The sequence below is a fragment of the Lichenostomus cassidix genome, chromosome 17 (genome assembly GCF_008360975.1).
Source record: "Lichenostomus cassidix isolate B80296 chromosome 17, HeHo_3.0, whole genome shotgun sequence".
Classification (NCBI taxonomy): Eukaryota; Metazoa; Chordata; class Aves; order Passeriformes; family Meliphagidae; genus Lichenostomus; species Lichenostomus cassidix.
Genome location: NC_139497.1, coordinates 7,702,402 through 7,721,881, shown reverse-complemented (window position 1 = coordinate 7,721,881; position 19,480 = coordinate 7,702,402). Strand labels below are relative to the sequence as shown.

The 19,480-nt window shown below is 44.2% G+C and overlaps 1 protein-coding gene across 2 annotated transcripts in view; it reads left to right on the top strand.

Moving 5' to 3' along the window:
* Positions 1-19,480, top strand: part of PAPPA (pappalysin 1) — a 179,033-nt gene that overhangs the window by 39,143 nt on the left and 120,410 nt on the right. For both annotated transcript variants that reach the window (XM_085077215.1, XM_085077217.1), the window contains exons 3-4: positions 12,204-12,349; positions 16,790-17,083. In XM_085077215.1, coding sequence (XP_084933341.1) covers positions 12,204-12,349; positions 16,790-17,083 — 440 coding nt within the window. The remainder of the gene's footprint in view (positions 1-12,203; positions 12,350-16,789; positions 17,084-19,480) is intronic.

Here is a 19,480-nt window from a genome sequence, read left to right as displayed (position 1 = left end):
CTCTTGCCCCACAGCTGAATGAGGTGGGATGTCAGGTTTTGCAAAGCTCTTGGCATGTGCTTGAGCTGGCACAGGGTCATGGGAGTGAGGGAATTCATAACAACCCCCTTCTGCCTTTGACAGGGAGCTGCTGCAAGACATGTCATGCTAACAAAGGCTTTGTAAGTGTGGCTTTGTGTAATTCAGGGTCTCTGTGTGGGGACAAAAATGACAACCTGCAGTTTTTGCTGGATCCTTTGCAGAGTTGGTTTTGTAGCAATCGGGATCTTAAGTCCTGTAGTAGTTAGTGACACTTTAATAAATTACAGGAGCAAACCAGAGCAAAAGCTGATGCATGGTTGAGATGAGCAAATACAGTGACAGAGTGCAAAAATTATTTGGTATTTTTGAGGAAATTATGGCCTATCCACAGCGGTCAGGGCAAGAAGTGGTCAAGAAATTTGCCATACAGGAAAATTAGAGTTTTCCCCCTCTTGTGTTTTCATTTGCCAATGGAGAACAGATCTTTGCATTCTCACAGCCCTCTGCAAGAGGTCTGGGTTTGATTCAAGTGGATCCACAGGCTTGTGGTGCCAAAACAGGCAATTTCTGCTCTCATGTCTGAAGGCCAAATATATGGGTATGATTTCCTATAGTTTACAGTTACATGCTGGATCAGAGCTGTGTGTTTCATAAGCTGCCAGTCCAATTTAGTAGGGTCTTGGGAAATGTGTCCCCTGGGGAATGCTTACAATCAGCCTTGTGTTTTGGGCTGATAGTGCCTGTTTTCTGGGATGCACGTTAGCAGATCCATATGTGAGGAAATCCAAATGTCCTTCCATTCAGCTCCTAACCTGGGCTGTGTCTGCTGCCCACTGCTCATTTTCTGCTGGATGCATCCTCCAGCTCAGGAACTGTCCACTCTGGGAAGCACAAATGTACAACAGGGTTCTACCTGTGTGGGAATTGTGGGTCCTGCACAGGTTTAAAAAACAGAAATTCTGGAAGTTCTTGAGTGTTTGGAAAAGGCACATTTGTGTCTTTCCTCCTCCTGCTTGTCTCAGGCTCAGCAGAGAGAAATGAGGGGCAGGAATTTGATGTCAAGGAGTTCATTTTGTTTGTGGTGTCTGTTGCAGACATTGTTGGCATGTTTTGCTTCCCAACAGTCTCCTTGACAAAGGTATGATCTACTACATCTCTCTTCCTGCTCTTTTGTTTCTTTCTGTTTTCCTAGAGAGCAAGAGTAGAAATTAAGGAAAAAAATGTTGGCGTGAGGAAATGCACTGTCCACAATATTTTCTTTTTCAACTCTGGACTGTTTTCACTGCAGGTGTGTTGTTGTTTCTGCCAGATCACCTGGCAATTGACTGTGGATTCTGGGAACTTCAAAGCTAAATGTTCTCATGTAAAATTTCTGTTTCAGGGACTGACATTTTCTATTTCCTTGTAATCTCGTCATGGCTGGGAAAGAACAAGAGCAACCAGCTTTTGTAAATCTCATATTATTTAGTAGTCCTTTGCACCTGACTATTCAATTTTTCTTTTCCCTTAAAAAGTGTGTTCAAGACTTCACAGCTGCAGATAAAGATTTGTTGTTTTGATCCATCAATATTCCCTGAAAAGAAAACCAAGAAACCAAATAGAGATAAATATCATTCTTTTGTTGTGACAGGGAGGGAAAAATATCTCATGAACTTGGAAAATATGAGGCTTCTACTGCCAGGACACTTGATTTCCTTGAACTAAAATCTCCATCACCAGGCTGTGCTCTTTGTGATCTCACTTGGGTGTCTTCTACACTTTTCTCCATAAGATGAAATAAGAGAAAATTTCAACCAATCTCATTTGAATCAGGTTTTCATTTCTTTCTCAGAAGAGAAGAAGATTGGGATTTTCCTGACCATTGATTTTCTGCCCACTGCAGCAGGACCAGCTTCATGCACAACCCTGCCAGGAGGTTAAGAAAGGAGATTTGGAAGTCCATGAGTTGTAAAAATAAAAACAGAAAAGCAGCGGCATCTCCAAAGCAAAAGTGATGTTTTGCAAGCTGCATATTTGGACTGGTTATTTTGGCCCATCAACTGCAGAAGGATCTGCAATAAACATGCTAGGTCCTTTGTGATTTTATGTGATTTGATTTTATTTTGTTGTTGATGTCGGCCTGGCTCCAAGCCACTCTTCATTCCAATCTCAATGTATATCTCCCTTTGTGGCACAGGGTTTATGTGCAGGGAGGATTAGTGTCAAAAAGTGAGATGAAAGCAGTGAAGAATTTGATCTGGTTCCTTTTTCACCCTGCATTTTTTGCGGTGTGTTAATTAGGGAAGATGCTGAAGGACCAGCCCCTTAAAGTGCCAGCAGCAGCCAGCAGGGACAGTGCCACATGTCCCCTTCTGCAGGAGCAGTAATTGCACCATGAGCACCCCATGGCTTCCTGAAAATCCCAAATATTCCCACATAAGTCACCCATCCAGGATGCTGACCCATCCCACCCACCAAAGGTTGGTTCTGCACAGGGCACAGGGAGCTTTAGCCCAGGACAAAGCTGTATCCATGGGGCAATCCCAAGCTTTCCTGGACTCCAAAGAGAAGACAAAAAGCATGTCCCAGTGCTCCAGAACTGCCAAACCAAAGTCACTCCAACTGTGACTCCCACAGGTCCCACCAGCAAGGCAGGTGTTTGGGCAGGTTGTAAGTGTGACATCAAGCTTGACCCAGGATGGAGATGAGGAAGACAGGCTGGAGTTGAGTGTTAGTATTAGAAATTTCTAGACAAATTTAATATAGAAGTTACTCTGAGTTAGTCCTATAATTAAAGAAAATTCTCCCTTAAAGCTGCAAGTTTCCTCTAGATCTCTAATTCCCAGTCTGACAAACAGAGGCTTTACCTAACTCTTGTCTCAGTTCAAGGGAGTTATGTCAGGCTGCATTCCTGGTCTCTGGTGTTTTCATAAAAAAAAATCAGGTTTGTCCTGGTGACTGAAACCAAAATGTCCCTTCCTTGAGTTATTTTGCAGGTTGTTGTGCCCATATCTGTCAGTTGTTCTTGAAAGCTTTGGGATGAGAGGAGTGGTAAATTAGATCAGTGAGGTGGTAAATTTGAGCAAATATTAGAACAGTGGCTGCTCCCTCATTGAAAGCAGAGCCTGGCTCCACAAGAAAATCTGTTTATGAAGTTAATGTGCTGCCTTGTCTTCAGAAATGGTGAAACTGAGGGATTCGGGAAGGACCAGCTTGTTGTAGGGAGTGCTGATGTTCCATCTGCAGAGCACCAGCCCTTCAGGACTGTTTTGGAAATTGTAAAATACAAGCCAAAGATTGTAAAATATGAGTGAAGGCTTGTAAAATATGATTAGTGGCCACCAGCAGAAAACTTCAAGGATCTGCAACACAGGACAGCACTTATTTAAAAGAAAGATGATCCATATTATCAGCAAATCCAGGCTCAAGGGATAGAGGAGCTAATCCTTGCTGTCAGTTTTCCCATTCAGAGGACAAGGAAAAATATTCTGTTCGCCTATTTCATGACTTCTTCACTCATGGTAAAATTTCTTGAGGGGAGGCCCAGCACAAGGGGTTTTGTCCTGCTTCAGCATCACTTCAGCGGGTGGATGGGGTTTGCAGCAGTGCAGGGTTGGTGTCAGGGCTTTGACCAGAATGGAATTTCTCTCTCCATGTTTAGGAAGCTTTCTGAGGCCCAGAGGGGAAGCAGCGTGCAAGTGCCAAGCAGTACAAGTGATAGTTAAAATAAAATTTATACACCTTCCTCTACGGGTTTAAATTCTCCCGTGGATGTGAGTGAGGTTGGCTGCAGCCAAGAGAGGTTTTCATGAAGTGGCAAAGGAAATCTCTTTTAACATAACAGGTTCCTGAAAATATCCTTACACCACTTCTTTCTTTATGGCTTGACTTTGCTCCTTGTTACAATGGTTCAGGCTGGAGAGTCTGGAAAAACATCAGGGTAACCAGGGCAGAGGGAATATCAGATGGAGATGAGGGATAGATAAGAGGCAAATTACAGTACATTTCTCATGGGTCATTTGGCTCTAGTCTTGAAAAGAAGAGAAAAAAAATCCCAGAGTTGTAAAAGAAAGAAAAAGACACAATCAAAACAAATAAACCTGCCAGTGTTGCTGATTTCAAAGGCCTGTGAAATGTGCATATATGCTTCATAATGCTTTGCTGTTTTAAATGAAATGTTCCGTCCTTTAATCCCACTCACTGTCTCAGAAGTTAATTGTACAGTAAGATCACAATTCTCTCTGCCAAGGCTTTCCCTTTGTTTTCTTTTTTTTTTCCCTCCCTGCAAGTTGGCCAGCCAGCATATCTTTTCCTAGTTCCCTGCCGTTGGTTATTTTCTGTAGTATATTATGGAGTTCTGTGTAGCTTAATAATTTTTTATGGTCATGCAAGGAAATGGGGCTTTTCAGTTCTTGCTGCTCGAGGGAGTTCAAACATTGCTCCATTCTTGGACCTTGCAAAGGCAGAAGGCTCAGTGATCAGATATTTATGGTCTGTGCCTCTGCAACTCTTTCTAAACCTATGGAAAGGTTATCTAAAGGTGGGGTGTAAGAAGTGGGTAGTAAAGCCTGGAAGGATGAAGAGAGAGAAGGAGCAAATAATGTTGTGTACATGTACAGCCACCCCAAAATTTTGCCCAGAGCTCAGACAGAACATGTTTGACATTTGAAAATTTTTGCATCATCTTTTTTTCCCCAAGCCTCTGCTCTTTCTTATCCTGGCCAGAACCAGCAGCTAAAGTGCCCGGGGAAAAAAAAATAAAAAAAATAAATCTGTTTTCACTGTATTTCTGAATCTGAGCCCAGGTTTGTGAAGGATTTGGCAAGGATTTACAAACCTTTGAGAGAATCCGTGTGGAGATCTGAGGATACCCGCCTCCCTCCTTTAAAAAGCAAGTTGCCTTGGCCAGAAATTGGGCAAAAATCGGTCACTTCGACTGAAGTTTCCTTTGAGATTTTGGATTTGAACCTGAAACTTCCCTTGGAGAATCAAATTTTGCTCTGACTAACTCAAGATTTACACTGGAGCGAATACATCACAGGCAGTGCTGATATTTGTGTGCAGCCCAGCGAGAGCAGAGGTTGGCTCAGAGTTCAGCCTCACATGAACAAACCAAGGGAGCACCCAGTCTGGAGTAGTCCAGGCATCAGATTTATTCCAACCTGTTGCTGTGGTTTAGCCTGTTGAGTAGATATTGCATTTACAAGCTCCAGAAGTTAAGTGATTGCATGAAATATATTCATCTCTTCTTCATTTATTGGAAGTCTTTTATGAGAAGGTCAGAGAGGGCTGGGCAGGGATGTGCCCTTAGTGTTCTAAGATGATCATACTGATTTTAGAACTTATTAGCAAATAATTTCCTTTATGTATAGGCTGGGTTTTTTCCTCTCAGTCCCATAGATTTATTGTTGCAGTAGAAATTTGTGTATTTCTAGGACTGTCCTGCTGAAAAGCCAGGGTTTCAAAGCAAATGGGATGGAGCTGATCACTTGACAATTGTAAAAATTCCCTACATTCAAGCAAGGAGGTGCTTTTAGTCTCTGTTGCAGGATAAAGAAAACCCAGACTGAGAGGATTCCCATGTTTTTAATAGTATAGCTCTTATTTTCTTTCTATATATTTTTTACATATTTTTTTAATTGGGTGAGTAAAGCCTGAGTCACTATCCTAGTGGTAGAATTAATTCAGTTTGGAAAAGGGCAGCCTGGGATCAATGAACACCCAGAGTTTTATAGCCATGTGGGATTTTATTTTGCAATATTTGTTGCTTAGGGTTGGTCTTAACTGTAAAACCTGTGAGTGATGTAAAAACCCCTGGTTCAGCTTTAACAGGCTCACCTGAACACATTAGCAGTGTCACAGAGAGACACACAGAGTTCAGCAGGGGCTGCAAACCTACCCAAGGAGCTGGATTTATATTTGAACAATTATCCTAAGTGGCTTTTCTTGGATCTTTATCGTTATTATTTTTTTTTTTTTTTGGCCAAAACATTTCTCCTCTCTTGTAACAGGAGATCAGATTCAGGGCCTGTAGAGGACATTTTTCTAAGGCAGATAAACCGAAATTCTTTCAAAGCTGCCAAGCCTGCATGTGCTGACAGTGCTTGCAATTTATGCTTGTGGACATGACCTAGAGACTGCCTGGTTTGGATGTGGCTGGAATTACAGTTCCACACTTGCATTTCAGTGTGAACACAGGCAGTGATCTGGATCTAAAGTGGGACCTGAAGCCTCTCACTTGGAGGATTCTGGTTCCGCTCTGTTTCAGGCTCTGTCCCAATCACTGAGAGATTTATACCTTTATTAATAAATTATCATGACTTTTACTGCACTTGCACCAATGTCTTAAATTAACACAGTGTAGATGAGGCACGCTTCCTGCTGCATGTGATTTATGGCAATCCTTCTGAAATGAGAAGCAAAATTGAATTTGCCAGCAAAAGCAAATCTTTAACATCAGGTCAGACGAAAATTTTATTGCACGTCCACTGCTAAAGAGGGTTTGTAGATTGTCTGTTATTTTAAATACAGGTTTTTTATAGACCTGTAACACTTTAGGCTTTGGAAAAAGAAAAAAAAAAAAAGGAAGCTAGAAATGTTTGGAGGTCTGAAATCTCTTCTGTGTCTTTGTGTCAGGTTGGAGGTGACAGACAGGACAAAGGCAGCAGTTACAGGGCACTGATAAACTCTCAGCTTGAGGGCTGTGTCCCCTTTTGATGACCTGCCTTTGGCAAAGATGTGGAGAGTGCAGATAAGAGCGCCAGAAACAAGCAGAGGTCTTAAAAGCAGTGAGAAAGGCTGAGGAAACAAGGTGGTTTTAGCCTAAAAATGAAATGGTGTACAGGAGCTATAACAGGCTTTCAAATAAGTAATAGGTTTGGTAAAACAGAAGGGAATCCAGTCTCCCTGTCTGGGGGGAATGGCACTAAGAGTCATCTAACAGAGCAAAAAAAGATTCAGGTACACCTTCAGAAAAAAACTTTCTGACCACAAAGGAATTGAAACAAGGGCTGCAGGTTACTGGGGCAGTGACAGAGTCCCTGTCATGTGTGGTTTTATGTGAGCTAAATAAAAATTTGCTTGGTGACATACAGAGATGCCCCAGCTTTGGGGTGAAGGGCTGGCAGCTGTGGGCTCTGGACTTCCTTTCCAGACTCATTTTTCTGTGACTCTACGACAGAGGGCAAAAAGCAGCTCACACACTGGCATCAACACTGCCTCTCCAAAGGGAGAGTTCCCTGTCTAACCACCCAGCACTGAGAAATCACAAGGGGGAAAGCTAAAGCTGTAATTTATCTGTGCACATCTGCCAAATGGCCCCATTTCAAGGTCAGCTTTCAGTGCTGCTGCAGTCATGGCTCTTGCCATTATCTTCCTGAAGAACATCCTTTATCTCAAAACTGTTCCTGCTGTTCAGATTTTGAAAATCTCTAGATGGACACAACACCCTGAAACCTTGGGCACTTTCTGTGGGTTGGACAAGCAGGACAGACACTTCAGTGGATTAGTGTCAATCCTGGGGCCAGGGTGAGAGCTGGAGGGATGCAGGAAGCACCACTGAGACCTTCCAGCCACACCATGTTGGGAATCACACCTGGATGTGTCACAGCCTGATGGAGAGTGTGCCAGGGCTGTCCAAAGAATAGCTTTCTCTTTGTCTAAACTGTGCACTGTGGTTTAGGCTGGGCTGACAGCTCTGAGAGTGGAAACAAGGAGCCTTGGGAAGAAGAGGGAAGCACTCTGTGATTCCAGCAGATTTACTTTGTCCTGCCCTGTGCTGAACCCAGTAGCTAAAGGATAGGACATTGTATGCCAGCATTGAAAATTTTGAGGCTGACTTCCCAATTCAGGAGATGCTGCTGGTTTTGGTTGTTGTTGGTTGGGTTTCTTTTGAGGATGAACTGTAGTGCCTTCCATTCCTCATAAACTCAGCAGGCAGTTGCAGACCATACTCCATAGCAAGCAGAGAGCAAAGTTCCTGCTCTGTGTTTGGGTGAAGTCTGGCAAAGAATCCCGTAAGTGCCCTGTTTGTTTTCTTGCTGTAAAGTGACACGTCTTTGAAGGGAAAAAAACCCCAAACAAAGTCAAATAGAGAATAACTGGGAGCAAACAGTAGGAAACATTTCCTAACAATAAGGGCTTGAAGTCTCTGTGTTTCTTGCAAAAACAACCACCAGCACAAGAGGCTGCAGCACATGGGAATCCACCCTCTGACCTGGAAGAAAACAAGGACGAAGAGTTTCCAACCCAGTTAAAAAACTGCTTGACTCTAGTCACCAAAGCCAGATTTAATATGATTAGACCTGATATCAGGTGAGCTTAAGAGCCATTGCCAAAGGTGTTTGTGTCTCAGTGCAGTTTGTGGTTGGGTTTGGCTGCAGAGCTGAGGTCCAGCAAAGGGAACTCCTCACAGTGGCTCCCACAGGCAGGTGGGGCTGGTGGCCAAGGGCTTCCCCTCATCACCTGGGGAATCACAGCCCAGATGGACAGGAAAGGGGTTTGACAGATGAGACAGGCACGGGGATAATGGCTGGGTGACTGATGGGGCTGTGTGATGGGCAGGCTGCTGAGAGACACTGCTGGGTGAGCTAAAAACCCCATTAGACTGAAACTGGAGCACTGCACGGGATCCATATCCCTGATGGGGCTCACTGGGTAAGGGTGAGCTGCTGCACAGAACAGTTTCAGAAGGAAAAAGCAAACCAAAACTGTGCACTGAACAAATAAGTCAATGAAAAGATCTGGGTGGGAATGTGAGCATCGCCTGATATGATTTGGTGTCCCAAATGGCCTTAAACAGCCCATAGAATTTCTATGTCTAAAACAGATTCCAGCAAAGGAGACCTTTTATGATGCACTAATAGGCTCATTAGGCTCTCTGGAGTGAGGCACACTCACAGCATCGTATGTTTTTTCCATTACAGGAATTACACGTGTTTTGTTTTGCTTTGGGTTTTGTTTTGTTTTCCACATAGACTTGCCCTGACAGTTCCCCCATTCAGGTTTATATTGGAGGTACCATCTCGAGCCAATGAATTTTATGAAATATGTTGCTGGCACTCACAGAGAGATGCATAAAGGAAATATTCTAATGACAGTTGGAAAGGCTTTGATCCCTTTCCAAGACTGCACTCATGTCTTTGAAATGCGAGTTTGGCAGTGCTGGAAAGGCTGGGCTCTTTGGCTCTCTTTGGCACGAGCCCATGTGACAGACATAATGTCCTCTATCAGGGGACCCACATAACCTTGAGAAGTGTAAGCAGCGCTGGCAGATTGCGTTGGGTCAGATAGTCTGGGCTGATAACGAAGCAGGGGGGAGTCAGCCCAGTCCAAAGCAATAACTGAGAGCTGTTTTGACCTGGTAACTGTTGGGTCTGCTGCCTGCGGCTACGGAGTTGGACATGAACTGCAAAAGTAGTTAATTTATGCCTCCTTGAGTGTAGGAATGTGGCGATGATGGATAGGGATGGGAGGTTATTAGAAACATGGGGAGGAAGGAGAGGATGGAATTCCAGCTCGTGTTTTTATCTCTTACACACGCACACGCCGGTTCCTCACATTCCCCTGGCTGCCTCACGTGGCTGCAGTGTCCAAGCCCTCCCTGCCACACTCACACCTCTGCTCCTGCACGCTCACACAGGCACACATTCACACACTTCCCAGGGCTCTGCCTGTGCTCAGGGCATGTTTACATGCTGGGGGTTGCTGGCTGCTTCCATGAAGGAGTTTGCATTCACTGCCTTCCAAGTACGATCTGCTTACACCTACACCTAGGCAGAGCCTTTGCTAAAAATCCTCTTGGCATTCTGTTCTTCCACCACTGAATATGTTCTGCTCGCTCACAGCCTCCCCCTGGCTAGCAGAGACAAGTGGTCAGAGAAATACCATAAACCCAAGTCCAAAGGACTTAGTAGGGTGGATTTACATGAGGCACGAGTCCAGTCTCAGTGAAGCACTGACATCACTGGCCAATTAGTTAAATGCTGTCTGCTCTGGATGTTTTCTGCTGTGATAATTCATGTACAAAACAGCCCTAGATGTTGAAGCACATAGAAGAGAAAGAGCGATTGTGGCCATGCACTGAGGAGATAAATGGGGATTGGATTGTGTAAATGATAAGCAAAGAGACAGCTGAGAATAAAGAAATATTAGTTTAGATTATTTGAAACCATAAGAGAAGAGGAAGGATAAAAATGGTAATCTCAGGAGGGGAGCTGGATTATAGTTACTCCTACAGGGATTTGCATGTGCATAAAGCATCTGAATCCAGAGTCAACAGCCACTGTCTCAGCTGAGGCAGCAGGATCTTCCTTCCCACTGTGCTACAAACACACAAATGTTGTTCTAATCCAACTCAGGGCTTCTGTTCCTGCCCCTCTCTCTTGCACAAAGCATCACATCACTCCCACATTCTCTCTTATGCTTTCTCTCACTGTCAGCCATGCTGCCACAGGTGCACACACTGTCCCCTCCCATGGTCACACTCCCTGTCACATGTTCCCCCGATGCTCTCTCACTGGCATTTGGAAATGCACATCAGTTTTCACGTGTGATTTCAAACAATTGCTCGTGGATGTGCCTAAGTAGGAGCCCATGCTTGGAAAAGATGTTCCCTAAGGCACAAAGAAGATCCTGGGAGTAGATTGTGCAGAAACTCAGAGCCTTGTGCAGATTCAGGCAGGACAAGCTCAAGGAGCTGAGGGGAAGCTCTGTCTATTTTCCATGGATGTGTTGGGAGCACTGGAGAGATGAGAAATGTGTAAAGGGTCACAGCGCTGACCTGTCCTTGAGGATGTCATCCCCATTCGATCGGAAGATAAACACTCCATGGAATGGAAACATCCCCTTCCACTGGTGTCCCCAAAGAGCACATCTTCCTCCATGAGTCAGCCAGGGCCTGGGGACACCCAGCCATGATCTATTTTGGAGGCAATGACTTCAGCAAGTGGCAGGGGAAGCTATTGTGGAAATATGAATGTGTTTTCCATTGGGGAGTCCTCCAGGGAAGGACAAAAAGATCTTGGTGCTGAGCCAACTCCCCTATTTTTTCTTCTCCCTTCTGGGAGCAAAAGCCTTGCAAAGTATGCAGGGAACCCTTCTCAGAGCCTGTGAGGGTGTGTGGTTTGGGAGGGCTACGTGAGCCTTGCACACACCCTACACACACACAAAGAGGGTTCCAGGAAGGAATCAACCTGCTCCAGACCATCGTGGTGTCCTTTCCTTACAGCCTTTGAACTGTGCTTGGCTCGGGGTGATCCTTCTCTTTGGGGTCTCCCCCTGTCACGTGAATATACTACATATTGCCTTTTCTAGTTTTCTCTTATCACAATGCTTCATATCAAAAGCCACTGTAAGCTGGTAACAGAGAAACAATGGGTTTAATCTCAGGTTTTGCTTTCTCCGACTTTACTGTGAGTTAGAGCAGTGTGGCACCCTGGTATCAGCAAGTAGCTCTGTTATTGCAGTATTGACAAAGTCTACTCTTTTAAAGGAGCAAAAAGTGCTTCCAACAGCCATCAAGCTGCAAAGTGATTACTTTGTAATTTCCAGGCATCCCAAAAGTTAAGGAAAAACACTGCTCACCCTGGGAGGACCTAAAGAGCCTTAGGAATTTATGTCATGGTACCACTCCTGAGGAGAGTTCTTGCAAGAAAATCTCTTGGCATAACATTTTTTGTTGGAAACAGCAATTCCCAATCAGCCATGGCACGTCAGGGTTAGGCCACGTGGCATAAATGACTGCCACTGGGGCTAAAGGAGTGACTCGGTGAGCTGGTGTTAGCTGTGGTGCCAGCCTGAGGATGTGAATCTCGTTATTGTGAAGGAAAAATTGAGGGAACAACAACAAACAGCTTAGAGGAAATGTGCAAGGTAACTGCTGGTGTGAAAAGATTTACTGACCGTAATACTTGGTTAATTACATTCATAATAAATAGATTCCTATACTTATCTTGAGAATGTGGACAGCTTTATGTATTTACTTTGGATTTTGTGGGCTTAGTTAATCAATGACCTGAAGTTTTAGATGAGATTCACTACGTGAATGCGAAGTAATCTAAGTTGGGGAGTGGGTTATTAAAACATTTCAGGTGATTGATATGCAGGATATTATAAGACCTTTGCCTGGATTGCAGTACTTCTTCAATATTTTGTTGCTTTTGTGTCACCTTTAGGAAAACAAAAATGCTTTTCTTTTTCTACAGGGCATACTTAGATGTCAATGAACTGAAGAACATACTCAAACTGGATGGATCCACACACCTCAACATCTTCTTTGCCAATTCCTCTGAGGAAGAGCTGGCTGGAGTGGCAACTTGGCCCTGGGACAAAGAAGCCTTGATGCATCTAGGTGAGTGATAAAGATGTCTCTTCTTTGCAAAGCATTCTTTTGAGGCACTAAGAAGGAAAGACAAATATGCGTTAAGCTCTGTTCTGATTTCTTATCATTCCTCTAATATATAGTCAGGGGAAAAAAAGTATTTCACGATTCCCAGATACTGGCTCACAACCAGGAAAATATTAGGTTATAAACCCAAAGCATATTATGGTATTTGTAGATGATGTCAAGCTGAAAGTATTTCACCTTTTCAGTGAAGCTACTTTACAGGGCATTCACTCCATGGGAGTACTTTGCAAAGAAGATTGGGGGATAGGTGTGGGGATGAGACAGAGGTGAATCTTTAACCTTATCCTGTTAGGTTCTGATCCTTAGTTCATTAGCAAGTATTCAATTAACTCACAGACTGTAGCTAAAATCTGCTGCTCTTTTTCTCTACCGATGTGCAAAAGAGCAAACTGCTGAGGGATTGTGTTTCCAATGTTCATTTGAGTGGAACTGGAAAGAGTTCACAGCCCAGCAGATTGCCCGGCGTGTTTCATAACCAGGTTTCTGCTGGAACCCAGGGATCCAGACCAAGCCCTGCAGCCTCCCAAATGACTCACTGCCACCTGCAGTGCCACTGGACCTGTGTTCCCTGCAAAATGCCAGATGAGCCTCAAAAGGTTCAGAAGGCACTGACTGAGTCAGTAGGAGCTTCTCTTAACTTCATAAACCTCCCTCGGGCTGCAAGCCTGGTCTGGCCATCTCCTCTGAGCAGGGGTTCTCCTTGGTTTTCCAGATATTTCTCCAGCTTATCCAGACCTTCCTAGGCCTGAAGTGAAGTCCAGTTTCAGCCAAGTTAAGTCTTTGTGAGAGACTGTTTCAGTCAGTTTTTACATTACCCAGCCCCATGCTGAGCTAAATAAAAAAGATATGGTGAATATAAACCTAAATGAGGAGAACAAGCAGTGTTTATTATCCTAAAAGATACAATGGGAGTTGAGCTGGAGCCATCAGTCATGGGGGCTTTTCCATGGCCAAAAGTACCCCAAAAATGAGATGTTACCATGTCTTTATGGTCACCTGTCTCCATAGCAGAGAGAGGCTCCGTGGTCAGACCAAGTTTAGTAAATGTTTCATTCCAACATCCAGCTCTGCAGCTGCTCTGGAAGGAGTGTGAGCAAACATCCCTTCCCAAGGACCAGCTCTGACACACATCCCATCCCCTGCTGAGCTCAGCTGGAACTGAAGCCACTTCCACTCTGAGTTGCCCGCAGCCCCATCTCTGTGAGCTCTAACTGGTTCTGTAAATGCCCACCAGTGACCACTCCCCAAGGCAACATCTGGCAAAAACAAAGATCCTAACCCCAGCCTTGACCAGCACCCACAGCAGTGGGATTTCCATCCCTTTGGGATGACAACCAGTGTGGATTGCTGGCTGTGGGTTTGGTCCCTGCATGGACCATTCACTGAGGAGTTGGACTTGATTCTTGTGTGTCCTTTCCAGCCCAGAATATTCTGTGATTCTGTGACACATCAGCCCCAGAGTCACTGCCCAAGTGGGCTGTGGCTGCAATATAGCTGCTCCTTCCCTAAATGAGGATTTTCACAGCTTCCCTTGGTGTTGCCATGGGAGGGAGCAGAGAACAAGGGGAGATCTCCAGAGTGCCAAGAAGAACCTTCTGCAAGAGGGCTGGGGCTTGCCCAGAGCCCTGATGAGTTCTTCTGTCACTTCATTAAGCTAATTGTCAGCATCATGTCTGAGCAAAACAATTTAAATTCAGCTCCTACGGAGCATTGACAGAGTTCATTGACCAAAAAAGATCTTGCAAGAAAAAAATAGACATGGGACAACAGATTAAATTTGACTTGCCGAGGAAAAAAAAGTAAAAAATAAATAAATAATGCTCATAATTTCCTGTCATAATAGCCCTCCCAGACCTGTGCTTGGTTTGTAAGAATTCATCTTTAATCTTTTTTACTCTCTTCTATAAATCCAATATGTACTTAATAAAAAATATGAAATATGTCCTGTGGTGCAGATCTAAAGGCTGGGATAGAGATTGTCTGGGTGAGGGAGTTTATCTTTTCTGTAAAACTGCAATTGATTTAGATTCTTGACAGCTATAAAAAATATAAATTTTCAACAAAGGCAAAAATAAAATCTCCCTCTCCAGCTGCCTCAGGGTTCTCCAATGCCAGAAAAATTTAACCAGCCTTTATTGAAGGCACATCCTGCTGAGGAATTTCACCAATATTCCTGCCACTGGGAAACAAACTGTCAATTATTTTTGGGATAGAGAACCCCAAAAAGTATGTCAGGGTACTCTCTGGGTATAAATGGCTCCAGCTGGGTAGAGACCAAGCAGCAGAGGAATCAGAGCTTGAATTTTACAGAGGGGGAGAGAGGAATCATGGGTTTACTGTGGTGCTGCATACTGGTAGGTCTGTGTATGATTAATTGGGAATGTGGAGAACTGGCGTAGGGAAGAGTTCAGTGCTGGGAAAAAGAGGTGCAGATGATACATGTGGCATAATGGACAAGGTTCTGCAGCGTGACAGATTTTAGTTGTGTACATATTCAAATTTCCTGCTATTTTTTTTTTAATACTCTGTAGTATTTCTACTTGTCCATGGGACTCCTCTCCACCCTGTGCATGTTTTCCCACATGCCCCTGCTCAGAGGGGAGTTCTTTTCTCTCCTGTTATTTTTATGTGTGTCCCTTCAGGACATCCAAAGTGCTCCTTCCTCTCTGCACTGACAGTTTCAACTGAAGTGCTGCATTTTGCGTTTTGGACACTTTCCTTGGAGGAAAACGTGAGGCAAGAGGGAAAATCAGAGCAGAACCACAGTCAGGGAGGTCTAGGAAAAGGGTTGAGCTCCAAGGAAAGGCTGAAGGGATTACAGTGATTCAGACTGAAGGGAAAGAGCCTGAAGTGGGGATGATGACAATCTCATAAAAGCTGATGAAAGGGGAGGAGAATCTTCTGTTCTTCACATCCATGTGGGGAAGGACTTGAAGTCATGAACTTAAATTGCCAAAGAATCAATTCAGATTAGATGTGAGTTAAATCCTTGCAGCCGTAGGGATGCTGAGTGCTGACACTGATTGCTGGGGCAGTCATGTCATCAGGGGTGGTGAAGAGGCAGCAGGCCAGAGTGTGTGAGGGATGCTATAGACCTAATTGGTTCTGTGTTGTTTGAGAGTGGAATTTAGATGACTTCTTAAGAACTTCATGGTCTTATTTTCCTCTAATTTCATGGTTGTTACAACCAAGTCTCCATGCAGATGAGGATGAAGAGTCTATGGTGCATCAGAACCCAATGATCTCATCTTCCCTGTGCTACAGCCACTGATAAAATTCCTCCTGCCAAAACCTTTTCTCTCCTCATTGTCACTAAATTATTAGAGGACCACGTCCAAGATTTATATTCCCACTCTAACTTTTATGAAGCAGTCTCCTTATGGTAGGCAGGGCACACGCAGAGAGTTTTAAATAAAAGACTTGGAAAAGTTGAGGTCAACAAGCTAAATAAAGAAAATATCAAGCATGTCTTAAATACAAAGGTGCATCTAAATTAGCTAAAAATATAGTTGATGTCATTAATTCAAGGTGCTGTAAATCCTCACTAATTTGCCATTTGGTTATTTACACATCCCTTAATTCATACAACAAAAAAAACACCATTAGCTTTCTTTGCAAACATTTAACAGTCATGCAGTCCTTTTGGAGTTTTCACATTCCAGGATTTCATATTTTTTGACACAGTAGACTTATGCATATTCATCAGTGGACTGTGCAGCTCAGATCAAGCCAGGCTGGTCTGTGTCCATGAGCATTGTGTTTCTGACAGTCACTTCAAAGCTGCCTCCACTGCACCCTACAAAAACTGCTCCAGCCTTGGCTGTGCTCACTTTGCTTCGTCCAGCTCTTAATTTGAAAATATTGGTGGAACCATCTGCAATTGTCAGGGTGTTTCAGAAGTTAATAGGCTTTTCTCACATCTTTACCCTGTGGAATAATATACACAGAGTGTTCCAGGTGTGTTTTGTTTGACTCTTGGTGTCAAGTATGTTGCTTACACCTATCTGGGCAGAGTCACACTCTTTAAGCACATGAAATAATCTGAAATTGCATAGTAGAAAGTAATTTCATGCAGGATTTTTCTCCAGGTTAACAAAAATAAACAAATTGAGCTTATTCAGTTGAAAAACCGATTGTTGCAGTGTTTTTGTTTTGGGATGTTGAGCTTTGTCCCACAGTTCCTCATCCTTAGAGCCCCAGATTCACGGTGAGATGAAACTTTGCTGTGCAGGCAATGTGTGGTTCTGCAAAAAACTCTCTGTGCTACAGAGGATCCAATGATCTGCCAGTGGATCTGCCCTCAGGAATGTGTTCTTTCCCCTTCTCCTGCTGTCCTGAGGAACACAAGGCAAACCTAGGAGCTGTTCTCTTCTCCCCTTGCAGGTGGCATTGTGCTGAACCCTTCCTTCTACGGCATCCCTGGCCACACACACACCATGATCCACGAGATCGGGCACAGCCTGGGGCTCTACCACGTCTTCCGCGGCATCTCCGAGATCCTCTCCTGCAGCGACCCCTGCATGGAAACAGAGCCCTCCTTCGAGACTGGGGACCTGTGCAGGGACACCAACCCTGCCCCCAAGCACAAGCTCTGTGGGGACCCCGGGCCTGGCAATGACACTTGTGGATTCCACCGTTTCCTGAACACGCCCTTCAGTAACTTCATGAGCTACGCAGGTACTGAGCTTTCCTCAGGTTGCTGATGAGGTTTGTGGTTGGGCAGGAACAAAGAATTGCAGTGCTACCCCTGACTTCTCAGTCCATTTCACCTGGGGCTTTATGCTGATAAAGGTCTAGGACCAGGGTTGATGAGGGATCAGACTTGATAGCCTCAGGAATCCCTTCCAGTTCTCCTTTCCTTTTTTCCCAGTTTCCCCCAGCTTCGTGGAGTTTCGTGTGAAGACCAGGCAGAAGGTTTGGGGGAGGGAAGAAATGAGATAAGCATTAAGAAAACAGCTTCTAAAGGCTCTACAGCAAACCTGACACCCTATTTCTCTGGGATCTGGATGCCTGATCTATGAGGTCTTTGAAAAACTCAAATCCAGATATTGTTTATGCTCTCCCAAGGAGATATAGAATGGCAGATGAATATTGATACCACCGAGGCTGTAGGATAAATTGTGATGAGTGGACAACTAATGAGGCATGGCTTGTGCCTCCAGGTGTCTGTTGAAATGCCATGTTTAGGTTTGATTTGGAATCACTCACATCCCAGATCCATGATTAGAGTGTGAATAGTGGGATTCTGCCTGGTCAAGGCCTCCCAGTGTGCTGTGCTGGTTTGTACTGGGAGTGCAACTACAGAGGCTCCATGGCAGTGTGGTAAAACCACTCCTCAAAGCAAAATCTGAATTTGTGGTTACAACTCTGCAGGCACAGCTTTGCTGCCCAGATGTGCCAGGCTCTGGCATTCCTATCAACAGAGCACATCCCAAAGAGGGCATTTGCTTCTGTGACCCTGTCCCATCAGATGAAGCTGGAGTGGGGTTGTTGATGCACCTCTGGAAGCTCAGGGGGAGTTGAAAGATCCTCTGTTATTTCTTAGAAAGAACAGGAGATACCTTGACTCTTATTTCCCCTTATTTTGGGCTGCAGGATCTCTCCACAGTGACAATCTATGACAGCGAGCTGACAGCATCAACAACATTTTAAAGGCAGCCAATATACTCACAGACACTGAAGGGCACCTTTATACTCCAGGCAAAAACACAGATTGCCCACTCAAAAGGTCACCAGAGTGCTTATTCTGTAATAAAACTGTAGAGAAGCAAAGTGTTTAATGTCATCTGGGGCATGGATTGAAATGATTTATAACAGAAATGCTTTTATGCCCTTTGTGGCACTAGCTAAAAGTGATGCTTTGCTTTCTCTCTATTTTTCTATTTGTTTAGAGGGTGTTTTCAGGGACAAACACAGCAAGTCAGCTCCTCGGTGTGCTCTGTGCTGTGGTGCCTGTGGCCAGGACAGAGCCTGAGCACCAGGTCCAACCTCATGGTAGCATCACCCAGATAAGGCAGGGCCACTTCAGGTGACAAAATCCCCCCACAAAACCTGCTGGTGTGGATGTGACAAGGGGTGGAGCATGCCTGATTCAAACTTCTGGGCTCTCTTCCTCCAGAGAGAACTTGCCTTGCCAGCTGAGTCAGGAGCTGAGGCAGAGGCAGACCACAGACATCCCCATCTGCTCCTGGGAGCTACATGTGTGCTGGAGCTCTGAGCTGAAACCCTTTTTCTTTTCTTTGAAAAACTGAGTGGAGTGATGTGATAGTATCTCTAGAGCTCATGCATGAATCTGTTTGCTTTTCTGTTGTTGCCAGTGGAGTAAAATATATCAGGATATCAAATTGCTGTCAAAATACCTTTGAAACGTGTAGGTTGAGGTCATGTAGTTCTAGGAATTGCCTTTCTTTCCTTTCTGTTTTCCTGCCCATGTACAGCTTGATCATATTGTAATTTTTTTGGTCTGTCCCTGTCACATTCATCTGTCCAGTTTCCCCCAGCCCTGAGCAAAGCACTGACTTTGACTGATAATTTTTATTTTTCCTGGAATAACAAGTTACAACGGCCAAAAGATTAGGTAGTGTGAGAAATAGGACTTGTAAATTAATTTTACAAGTCCAAATAGCTGCGGTGTTCCCAAATAAAAGATAAGTTAGTGTTTTAGATGACTTTTCATGAAATCATTAGGAATTCTGCCTCTGAATTCCGTTGGAATAATCATCCCAGTGAAGTATTGAATTTCTCTAATTATTACTTTATCTGAGGATCTTGAGCCTTTCTCGATATTGAGTGGAACACCTTCCTCCCTCGCCTCTCCACCCTCACCCTCCCCCAGGACACAGCCTGTGCTGATGTTTAAACAGATTGAGAATGCAGGTCATCTTTCTCCTGTGCCATTGTCTCACTGCTTTGTCCTATATATATTTTATTGTTCTTTTATGATGGCTATTAAGGGCCTTTGTCTCCTTCTGTGCTTCCGTGAAGAATATTTATGGCTTTTACAGCATGCTCAGGGGTAGACCATCGATAATTATTGAGGAAATCCAGAGATGTCACATTAAAGCAGCTTTTTGC